Source organism: Engystomops pustulosus, chromosome 2 (genome assembly GCF_040894005.1).
Source record: "Engystomops pustulosus chromosome 2, aEngPut4.maternal, whole genome shotgun sequence".
Taxonomy (NCBI): domain Eukaryota; kingdom Metazoa; phylum Chordata; class Amphibia; order Anura; family Leptodactylidae; genus Engystomops; species Engystomops pustulosus.
The window spans coordinates 237587-250031 of NC_092412.1; the positions used below are offsets into that span (position 1 = coordinate 237587).

The following is a 12445-nucleotide window of genomic DNA, read 5'->3' on the forward strand; positions in this document are numbered from 1 at the left end:
TATATAGATGATATATGACTCCTATAGGGTCCAGTCTGTATACAGCATCATGTGTCCTCCGGGATGGAGCAGGGACTAGTAGTATACGGTATAAGAACTGGTCCGTACAGTACTAGGATGTATATAGGTGACATGACTCCTATAGGGTCCAGTAAGTATACAGCATCATGTGTCCTCCGGGATGGAGCAGGGACTAGTAGTATACGCTATAATGACTGGTCCGTACAGTACTGGGATGTATATAGATGATATATGACTCCTATAGGATCCAGTAAGTATACAGCATCATGTGTCCTCCGGGATGGAGCAGGGACTAGTAGTATACGGTATAATGACTGGTCCGTACAGTACTGGGATGTATATAGATGATATATGACTCCTATAGGGTCCAGTAAGTATACAGCATCATGTGTCCCCCGGAATGGAGCAGGGACTAGTAGTATACAGTATAATGACTGGTCCGTACAGTACTGGGAAGTATATAGATGATATATGACTCCTATAGGGTCCAGTAAGTATACAGCATCATGTGTCCTCCGGGATGGAGCAGGGACTAGTAGTATACGCTATAATGACTGGTCCGTACAGTACTGGGATGTATATAGATGATATATGACTCCTATAGGGTCCAGTCTGTATACAGCATCATGTGTCCTCCGGGATAGAGCAGGGACTAGTAGTATACGGTATAATGACTGGTCCGTACAGTACTGGGATGTATATAGATGATATATGACTCCTATAGGGTCCAGTCTGTATACAGCATCATGTGTCCTCCGGGATGGAGCAGGGACTAGTAGTATACGGTATAATGACTGGTCCGTACAGTACTGGGATGTATATAGATGATATATGACTCCTATAGGGTCCAGTAAGTATACAGCATCATGTGTCCTCCGGGATGGAGCAGGGACTAGTAGTATACGGTATAATGACTGGTCCGTACAGTACTGGGATGTATATAGATGATATATGACTCCTATAGAGTCCAGTATGTATACAGCATTATGTGTCCTCCGGGATGGAGCAGGGACTAGTAGTATACGGTATAATGACTGGTCCGTACAGTACTGGGATGTATATAGATGGTATATGACTCCTATAGGGTCCAGTAAGTATACAGCATCATGTGTCCTCCGGTATGGAGCAGGGACTAGTAGTATACGGTATAATGACTGGTCCGTACAGTACTGGGATGTATATAGATGATATATGACTCCTATAGGGTCCAGTAAGTATACAGCATCATGTGTCCTCCGGGATGGAGCAGGGACTAGTAGTATACGGTATAATGACTGGTCCGTACAGTACTGGGATGTATATAGATGATATATGACTCCTATAGGGTCCAGTCTGTATACAGCATCATGTGTCCTCCGGGATGGAGCAGGGACTAGTAGTATACGCTATAATGACTGGTCCGTACAGTACTGGGATGTATATAGATGATATATGACTCCTATAGGGTCCAGTCTGTATACAGCATCATGTGTCCTCCGGGATGGAGCAGGGACTAGTAGTATACGCTATAATGACTGGTCCGTACAGTACTGGGATGTATATAGATGATATATGACTCCTATAGGGTCCAGTAAGTATACAGCATCATGTGTCCCCCGGAATGGAGCAGGGACTAGTAGTATACAGTATAATGACTGGTCCGTACAGTACTGGGAAGTATATAGATGATATATGACTCCTATAGGGTCCAGTAAGTATACAGCATCATGTGTCCTCCGGAATGGAGCAGGGACTAGTAGTATACGCTATAATGACTGGTCCGTACAGTACTGGGATGTATATAGATGATATATGACTCCTATAGGGTCCAGTCTGTATACAGTATCATGTGTCCTCCGGGATGGAGCAGGGACTAGTAGTATACGGTATAATGACTGGTCCGTACAGTACTGGGATGTATATAGATGGTATATGACTCCTATAGGGTCCAGTCTGTATACAGCATCATGTGTCCTCCGGGATGGAGCAGGGACTAGTAGTATACAGTATAATGACTGGTCCGTACAGTACTGGGAAGTATATAGATGATATATGACTCCTATAGGGTCCAGTAAGTATACAGCATCATGTGTCCTCCGGGATGGAGCAGGGACTAGTAGTATACGGTATAATGACTGGTCCGTACAGTACTGGGATGTATATAGATGGTATATGACTCCTATAGGGTGCAGTATGTATACAGCATCATGTGTCCTCCGGGATGGAGCAGGGACTAGTAGTATACGCTATAATGACTGGTCCGTACAGTACTGGGATGTATATAGATGATATATGACTCCTATAGGGTCCAGTCTGTATACAGCATCATGTGTCCTCCGGGATGGAGCAGGGACTAGTAGTATACGGTATAATGACTGGTCCGTACAGTACTGGGATGTATATAGATGATATATGACTCCTATAGGGTCCAGTAAGTATACAGCATCATGTGTCCCCCGGAATGGAGCAGGGACTAGTAGTATACAGTATAATGACTGTTCCGTACAGTACTGGGATGTATATAGATGATATATGACTCCTATAGGGTCCAGTAAGTATACAGCATCATGTGTCCTCCGGGATGGAGCAGGGACTAGTAGTATACGGTATAATGACTGGTCCGTACAGTACTGGGATGTATATAGATGATATATGACTCCTATAGGGTCCAGTCTGTATACAGCATCATGTGTCCTCCGGGATGGAGCAGGGACTAGTAGTATACGCTATAATGACTGGTCCGTACAGTACTGGGATGTATATAGATGATATATGACTCCTATAGGGTCCAGTCTGTATACAGCATCGTGTGTTCTCCGGGATGGAGCAGGGACTAGTAGTATACGGTATAATGACTGGTCCGTACAGTACTGGGATGTATATAGATGATATATGACTCCTATAGGGTCCAGTCTGTATACAGCATCGTGTGTTCTCCGGGATGGAGCAGGGACTAGTAGTATACGCTATAATGACTGGTCCGTACAGTACTGGGATGTATATAGATGATATATGACTCCTATAGGGTCCAGTCTGTATACAGCATCGTGTGTTCTCCGGGATGGAGCAGGGACTAGTAGTATACGCTATAATGACTCGTCCGTACAGTACTGGGATGTATATAGATGATATATGACTCCTATAGGGTCCAGTAAGTATACAGCATCATGTGTCCTCCGGGATGGAGCGGGGACTAGTAGTATACGGTATAAGAACTGGTCCGTACAGTACTAGGATGTATATAGGTGACATGACTCCAATAGGGTCCAGTAAGTATACAGCATCATGTGTCCTCCGGGATGGAGCAGGGACTAGTAGTATACGGTATAATGACTGGTCCGTACAGTACTGGGATGTATATAGATGATATATGACTCCTATAGGGTCCAGTCTGTATACAGCATCATGTGTCCTCCGGGATGGAGCAGGGACTAGTAGTATACGGTATAATGACTGGTCTGTACAGTACTGGGATGTATATAGATGATATATGACTCCTATAGGGTCCAGTATGTATACAGCATCATGTGTCCTCCGGGATGGAGCAGGGACTAGTAGTATACGGTATAATGACTGGTCCGTACAGTACTGGGATGTATATAGATGATATATGACTCCTATAGGGTCCAGTCTGTATACAGCATCATGTGTCCTCCGGGATGGAGGAGGGACTAGTAGTATACGGTATAATGACTGGTCCGTACAGTACTGGGATGTATATAGATGATATATGACTCCTATAGGGTCCAGTATGTATACAGCATCATGTGTCCTCCGGGATGGAGCAGGGACTAGTAGTATACAGTATAATGACTGGTCCGTACAGTACTGGGATGTATATAGATGATATATGACTCCTATAGGGTCCAGTCTGTATACAGTATCATGTGTCCTCCGGGATGGAGCAGGGACTAGTAGTATACGGTATAATGACTGGTCCGTACAGTACTGGGATGTATATAGATGATATATGACTCCTATAGGGTCCAGTAAGTATACAGCATCATGTGTCCTCCGGGATGGAGCAGGGACTAGTAGTATACGGTATAATGACTGGTCCGTACAGTACTGGGATGTATATAGATGATATATGACTCCTATAGGGTCCAGTAAGTATACAGCATCATGTGTCCTCCGGGATGGAGCAGGGACTAGTAGTATACAGTATGACTGGTCCGTACAGTACTGGGATGTATATAGATGATATATGACTCCTATAGGGTCCAGTAAGTATACAGCATCATGTGTCCTCCGGGATGGAGCAGGGACTAGTAGTATACGGTATAAGAACTGGTCCGTACAGTACTAGGATGTATATAGGTGACATGACTCCTATAGGGTCCAGTATGTATACAGCATCATGTGTCCTCCGGGATGGAGCAGGGACTAGTAGTATACGGTATAATGACTGGTCCGTACAGTACTGGGATGTATATAGATGATATATGACTCCTATAGGGTCCAGTCTGTATACAGCATCATGTGTCCTCCGGGATGGAGCAGGGACTAGTAGTGTACGGTATAAGAACTGGTCCGTACAGTACTAGGATGTATATAGGTGACATGACTCCTATATGCAGGGGTTAGTAATTTGCATTGTGGTGCTCGGCCGTCCTCTGTAGGATCTCCTTCTCGTTGGCGTAGAGGGGGATCTTGTGGTCCAGGAGCTGCCAGCGCAGAGACACCTCAAAATCAGATTCTTTTAAGTTCTACAAAGACACAATAATCATGAATTGTAAAAAGATGCGAGAGCAGAACCATCATCGCTACAATCATGGGGCAGAGAACCTCATGTAGGCACCAGGACAATATGGCGGCTCAAGGTGAAGGAGTCAGGATGATCCATCCACAAGACCAAGGGACACGGGGGCTCCAAGGCACCGGGGACAATAATTCTATACAGTTATGTTTGGGGGTCACCTCCTCTGTCCCTCCTCTTAGTGTTCCCACATTTTCTGGATATGTTGTGTCAGTTTGATCCATGATGGTTATTTGGAAGGTTTGGGAAATATTTTCTCCATCGTTTGGAGAATTTCTGGTGCTCTTCATGGTACAGTCTCTCCTGGTCTGTTATGGTGGACAGAAGGCAAAGCTCAGCCCAAATGTCTCCTACACTTATAGATTACCTTACCCTCCACCCAGATTCCGGCAGCATCCTCCTCTGCTATAGACTTACCACTAAGTGTTATTAGGGGACGTCCTAACTCCCACAATATGCCCCCGTGTGCCCCAGAGAGGTAGGTCCTGGTGTGTGACTGTTACCTTAAGAAACAAATCATTGGATTCTTTGGTGTCAAAGTGAATATTGATAGCCAAGGTCTCAATCCAAGCGTTATCTGTGTTTCGTGGATCATCCAGGTATCCGTGGAAAACCTGAAACAAATCCATGTCACATCAATTCCCTGTCTTAGACGCCCCACAATGATAACCCCCATCATACCCACCTCTTTCCCAGCACCAAGTAGAGCCAGGAACTCGCTGAGATATCCGCGCTTCAGGAGGCTCTGGAATTTAAGTGGAAGCTGCTCCCCAGGATCCAGCGTCCCCTGTGATACAAGTCCTACGGTTACCCACAATTCTCTTTGCTTTACATTAATAGAGAAGTGGACTTACCCCTGGCAGTGCCCACAGCTCGTTCCTCCTCAGCTTCACCACCAGAACCTCCAGCATTCTCCGGGACATCTTCTTATTGGCAGCACCAGATTTGTTTGTACTCCATCTGTGGACCAAGGATGGAGACACATTACAGATCTGAAGATCTAGAAAGCACAAACCACGATGAGGAGATGCCAACCACTCATCCAGACGCTACGAGGGGACATCTAAAGCTCAAGCTTTTCGGGTGTTCAACTATGGGTATGACACATTCTTCTTATCACTGAATGGACCCTTTCTACCTAGACCACTCGTACATGTTCCTCTCACCTGGTCAGTACTGGATGAAGAGAATGATTGGGGCCAAACCAGCGCAGACTCCCGACGCCCTGCAGCCCAGTTCTTCCCATTGGGTTACTAAGGGATTGAGAAGAAGTGCATGGTCATCATGAGGTTGAGCGTTGGGAGTTGGGGATGTACAGCCATGGGCAGTGATTGAGTAGACACTTACAGCGGGAGTCCGTTCTCCACCTGATATGTTCCCAGGCAGCTGCGGAAGTCCAGCAGACCATCCAGCCCATTGTATTTCCTCTTCTTCTGCTCCATTCTGTGGAGATATCACATACGTTCATCACTCTCCACCATCTATGTACCAACAAATGCTGAAGGAAGCAGATGTCTTACTCTTGTGCTGGATCGTACATCCCCCGGTCATATCTCTCTGCGTTATAAAGTGGAGGATTGTAGTTTGGGAAGTCCACCTGTAGAGACAACATTGTGTAAGAATTCATGACATAACCCTGAGGTCTTAATACTGTCATGTGTGTATGAAGACCTGCAGGTGATCTCCATACATACAGGCAGAGAAGGCTCCATCGCCAACTACCCTACTCATGGCAATGGTGGTATGGGGGGCTTCAGGAGTTGTTCCATCATATAACTAAAGTTGGGCCTCGAGCAGCCGGTGCAGTGACCTGAATGATTGTAGGTTTATTACACGTAACAGGTTTGGTGATCCATGGAGGGGATCCTTCTAAAAGTACTCGGTAAACAGGTTGAGGTCATCTCGTTGCTGTCAATTGCTGCAGCTTAGCTAAACCATGTTAGGCCTCTGACCAGCTGGTACCATTGACCACTGACCAGCTGGTACCATTGACCACTGACCAGCTGGTACCATTGACCACTGACCAGCTGGTACCATTGACCACTGACCAGCTGGTACCATTGACCACTGACCAACAGGTGCCATTGACCACTGACCAGCTTGTGCCATTGACCACTGACCAGCTGGTACCATTGACCACTGACCAACAGGTGCCATTGACCACTGACCAGCTTCTACCATTGACCACTGACCAGCTGGTACCATTGACCACTGACCAGCTGGTACCATTGACCACTGACCAGCTGGTACCATTGACCACTGACCAGCTGGTGCCATTGACCACTGACCAACTGGTGCCATTGACCACTGACCAACTGGTGCCATTGACCACTGACCAGCTGGTGCCATTGACCACTAACCAACTGGTGCCATTGACCACTAACCAACTGGTGCCATTGACCACTGACCAGCTGGTGCCATTGACCACTGACCAGCTGGTGCCATTGACCACTGACCAGCTGGTGCCATTGACCACTGACCAGCTGGTGCCATTGACCACTGACCAGCTGCTACCATTGACCACTGACCAGCTTGTGCCATTGACCACTGACCAGCTGGTACCATTGACCACTGACCAACTGGTGCCATTGACCACTGACCAACTGGTGCCATTGACCACTGACCAGCTGGTACCATTGACCACTGACCAGGTGGTGCCATTGACCACTGACCAGCTTCTACCATTGACCACTGACCAGCTTCTACCATTGACCACTGACCAGCTTCTACCATTGACCACTGACCAGCTGGTGCCATTGACCACTGACCAGCTGGTGCCATTGACCACTGACCAGCTGGTGCCATTGACCACTGACCAGCTGGTGCCATTGACCACTGACCAGCTGGTGCCATTGACCACTAACCAACTGGTGCCATTGACCACTAACCAACTGGTGCCATTGACCACTAACCAACTGGTGCCATTTACCACTGACCAACTGGTGCCATTGACCACTGACCAGCTGGTGCCATTGACCACTGACCAGCTGGTGCCATTGACCACTGACCAGCTGCTACCATTGACCACTGACCAGCTGCTACCATTGACCACTGACCCGCTGGTGCCATTGACCACTGACCAGCTGCTGCCATTGACCACTGACCCGCTGGTGCCATTGACCACTGACCCGCTGCTGCCATTGACCACTGACCAACTGGTGCCATTGACCACTGACCAGCTGGTGCCATTGACCACTGACCAGCTGGTGCCATTGACCACTGACCAGCTGGTGCCATTGACCACTGACCAACTGGTGCCATTGACCACTGACCAACTGGTGCCATTGACCACTGACCAACTGGTGCCATTGAACACTGAACAGCTGGTGCCATTGACCACTGAACAGCTGGTGCCATTGACCACTGAACAGCTGGTGCCATTGACCACTGAACAGCTGGTGCCATTGACCACTGAACAGCTGGTGCCATTGACCACTGAACAGCTGGTGCCATTGACCACTGAACAGCTGGTGCCATTGACCACTGACCAGCTGGTGCCATTGACCACTGACCAGCTGGTTTTCTTTGGTTACAGTGATAACCAAAGGACAAACTCTTGTTCTATTGGGCCGTGTTCACACGGACAAATGCGCAGCCTGCATGTTCTGTAATAGGAAACTGGAGCCAACGACCCGGGGATCAGACTCCAACGCACAAAAAACCCAAACCAGAGACCACAGCAAAAGATGCAAGACAGAAGATTAATGTACAGAAAGTCTCTCTATACATTATTCCTATAATCTGGTCACTTATGGAGCTTTTATATGCACCGAAACTTAATAGTGAAACGTGAGCCTTTCTATAGTTCATTCCTAGAGTTCAGTGCCCGGATCCAAGACGCCTCGCGATGTTGTCATGTTCTGTAAGGATCACCCCCCGGCTGCACTTGTTCAATGATAGATGTTTCTATAGGGGATCACATGGTCAGTGTATATTCTGTAATATCATATGTGTGTATTGTCTGGCTGGTTTGGCAATGGTACATGTTTTGCATGGGTGAGAACCCTACAGTGTAGCCAGGATCGTTTGTTTTTAGTCTTAGATCCAAAATATACAATTTCCAATAGTGGGAGATTTTGTAGGCACCGCTCAGACCCTCGGACAATATTGTGCCATATTCCTGTAAGACTGGCAGATACTGGAGAATAATTGTCTTGATGTCCTGTTATAAAGGGGGCACTGGTAGGTCCTTTGTCTGTAGTAGTCATGGGGCGTTCGCGAACGAGCAGACACAAAGAGCCGGGTCTTGTTCGTGAGCGACCTGAGCCAGCTCCCGTCAGTGAGCCGGCGGCTCACTAAAACCCGCCCCTAAACGGTTCACCACGCCCCCTTTAACCCAATAAAATCAGGTTAAAAGTAGAGTGTTGCAAGGCTCCTTACTGGCCTGCAGCTCCCTATTATATATTTAATAGGGAGCTGTTCAAGAGCCGGATCGGAACCTAATGAGCCAGATCACGAAGAAGAGCCGTAATTCCCATCACTACTCTGTGGAGCCGGTGTTTCTGCATGTTATTCCGATTCCTGTGGGAAGCTCTAGTGTCGGCTCCAGTTTGGATACTTTCCATTGCACAAGCTCCTTTGTGTTATCAGAAGTGCGGCTACAACTTCTCTTCCTGTGGCTTTTCTAATGTGCTTGGGATATAAACTAGATGCATGAAGAATGGTGTGCCCCGCTGCTGCTTTGTGGAGGGTACCAGTGAGAATAACCCCATGTCCTTCAACCTTTAATTTCTGGTCAAGGAACCCCAAACACCTTTCATCACATGACTCATCACGTGACAAGTGTCCTGCAGACATCCTGAAATCCTCTTATCTAGAGACTGTAACAATGTGTCCAGCCATTGACAATGGCGCTCGTTAGGGACCCTTTGCCTGAGATTATTGGTTTCATGGGTCGGGGCAGGCAGCGAAGAAGCAATATCAGGGACAGAACTGGGGGTCACAATGGGAAATCAGACTAAACGCAGGATATATGGGAAACAGCTTTCTCAAAGGCATCGAAGCACAAAGATCCGGCAGGGGAGACAGGAAGGGGCCGGAAATATAACAGAATGGGCAGCCGGTAAGCACCAATTATTGTTTGCCCTTTAAATCTCTGGAAGCGCACAACCTAGATGGCGGGGAAGTGCGCGTCGAGCTGCCGGCGCCATCGCAGGAACGAGGCAAGGTAAGACAGACAGCTGCAGGGGTCCCGGGGAGCAGAGAGAGGCACGGGTGCGCCCTCCTATGACCTCCTGGAATCTGTCCATTGCATCATCCTCAGCCTGTGAGGGATAAGGTCAGGGTTAGGGGTTTCCAAATTCTGCATGTTGGCTGATTTCAGACAAGGTGACTTTTCTGTGATGCCTACATTATTCTCTCTAGATGGAAATGTTTTGTCACAGTCTCCTGGTGAACTTATTTATGTCTTTTAATGTATGAAAAAGATGAAAATTTGTGGCAATTGAGGAATTAAGTCCCAAAGATAATACTTTAGTGTGTGATTCAGGACATGAACTCCGCTGGATTTGTATCTTATAAAAGAGTCCCAGACTGTGAGCCTAAGGAGCCGGCCAGGCCAGAGCTCCAGACCAGCCTGCTGCCCGCGACTGGTACTGAACTACTCTCTTCCATCGTGGCAAGTTACACCTGTAAGCCTAATGTTTCCCTGTGCCTCCCTGACCGGCCTCCACCAACCGGCATAGCTCTAAGTGAATCCATAAAACCAATTGCTGAGGGAAAAAGTCATCTGGCAGGAGACGGCCACCATGGCCACCCAGCTAGACCTCACCACTGATAGCACTGGCTTCTTGGACTGTAAGTGCACATTCCCTAGTAGTCTCTGGGAGCAAGTCGCACAGGTGATGTAGAGGGTACATTTGTGTGGAGGAGCTTTCGCTGAGATGAGGCGTGTAGTTCTTCCAAAGTCACTTACGCAGGCAGAGAATAATGCTGTCTCTGCCGGCTAGGAGGATCTGACCCATTGTAGAATGGGGGAGTGGAAGGGGTCCGGTCATGTACATACCTCCCATGGTACCAGCTCATCAGGGACTGGCTGGCGGACGACCCTGGCATCTGGATATTGCAAGACCCTGGAGTTCACATGGTAGAGACAGCTCTTATCTGCTGCAGACTCTGATCCCGGAGAAGCTTTATCCTCGGACTCTGTGGAGCTGCTCTGCCCTGATAGAAATGTAATAAGAATAATACGTATACATAAAACTATAGTATAGTAAGAATTATATATATATATACTGCTCAAAACATAAAGGAAACACTAAAATATCACATCCTAGGTCTGTATGAACAAAATATTCTGATTGATTACTTTGCTCTGTACAAAGTTAAATGTTCTGCCAACAAAATCACAAAATATCATCAATGGAAATCTAATTTATTAACCAATGGTGGAAAAACACACCATGGGTGGATCCAACTTTGGTGGGGTTTCCAGCATGTAGATGGGTGGTGGCTGGGGTTTCCAGCATGTAGATGGGTGGTGGCTGGGGCTTCCAGCATGTAGATGGGTGGTGGCTGGGGCTTCCAGCATGTAGATGGGTGGTGGCTGGGGCTTCCAGCATGTAGATGGGTGGTGGCTGGGGCTTCCAGCATGTAGATGGGTGGTGGCTGGGGCTTCCAGCATGTAGATGGGTGGTGGCTGGGGCTTCCAGCATGTAGATGGGTGGTGGCTGGGGCTTCCAGCATGTAGATGGGTGGTGGCTGGGGCTTCCAGCATGTAGATGGGTGGTGGCTGGGGCTTCCAGCATGTAGATGGGTGGTGGCTGGATCTTCCAGCATGTAGATGGGTGGTGGCTGGGTCTTCCAGCATGTAGATGGGTGATGGCTGGGGCTTCCAGCATGTAGATGGGTGGTGGCTGGGTCTTCCAGCATGTAGATGGGTGATGGCTGGGTCTCCCAGCATGTAGATGGGTGGTGGCTGGGTCTTCCAGCATGTAGATGGGCGGTGGCTGGGGCTTCCAGCATGTAGATGGGTGGTGGCTGGGTCTTCCAGCATGTAGATGGGTGATGGCTGGGGCTTCCAGCATGTAGATGGGTGGTGGCTGGGTCTTCCAGCATGTAGATGGGTGATGGCTGGGTCTCCCAGCATGTAGATGGGTGGTGGCTGGGTCTTCCAGCATGTAGATGGGCGGTGGCTGGGGCTTCCAGCATGTAGATGGGTGGTGGCTGAGGCTTTCAGCATGAAGATGGGCAGTGGCTGGGTCTTCCAGCATGAGGATAGGTGGTGCCTGGGGCTTGCAGCCTGTGGATGGGCGGTGGCTGGGTCTTCCAGCATGTAGATGGGTGGTGGCTGGGTCTTCCAGCATGAAGATGGGTGGTGGCTGTTTCCTGTCCCTGTCAGCGCGCCCAGTCGACAGGCGTGTACGCTTATCGGTGATGATGCCACCAGCTGCACTGAAAACCCGCTCAGACAACACGCTAGCGGCAGGGCAAGCAAGAACCTCCAAGGTGTACAGCACCAGTTCGTGCCACATGTCCAGCTTTGAAACCCAGTAGTTGTAGGGAGCTGTGTGATCATTTAGGACGATGGTATGGTCAGCTACGTGCTCCCTCACCATCTTTCTGTAAAGATCAGCCCTACTCTGCCGAGACTGGGGACAGGTGACAGTGTCTTGCTGGGGTGACATAAAACTGGCAAAGGCCTTGTAAAGCGTACCCTTGCCAGTGCTGGACAAGCTGCCTGGTCGC

At 48.4% G+C, this 12445-nt stretch overlaps 1 protein-coding gene across 2 annotated transcripts in view; it reads right to left on the minus strand.

The window, feature by feature from the left end:
• Positions 1 to 4417: 4417 nt before the first annotated feature.
• Positions 4418 to 12445, minus strand: part of LOC140117120 (transient receptor potential cation channel subfamily M member 2-like) — a 132169-nt gene continuing 124141 nt past the window's right edge. For both annotated transcript variants that reach the window (XM_072133557.1, XM_072133556.1), the window contains exons 27-34: positions 10764 to 10921; positions 6280 to 6356; positions 6107 to 6202; positions 5926 to 6012; positions 5614 to 5719; positions 5445 to 5546; positions 5263 to 5373; positions 4418 to 4709 (exon numbers count right to left, since the gene is read on the minus strand). In XM_072133557.1, the coding sequence (XP_071989658.1) occupies positions 4584 to 4709; positions 5263 to 5373; positions 5445 to 5546; positions 5614 to 5719; positions 5926 to 6012; positions 6107 to 6202; positions 6280 to 6356; positions 10764 to 10921 (863 nt within the window). In that variant the 3' untranslated portion in view covers positions 4418 to 4583. The remainder of the gene's footprint in view (positions 4710 to 5262; positions 5374 to 5444; positions 5547 to 5613; positions 5720 to 5925; positions 6013 to 6106; positions 6203 to 6279; positions 6357 to 10763; positions 10922 to 12445) is intronic.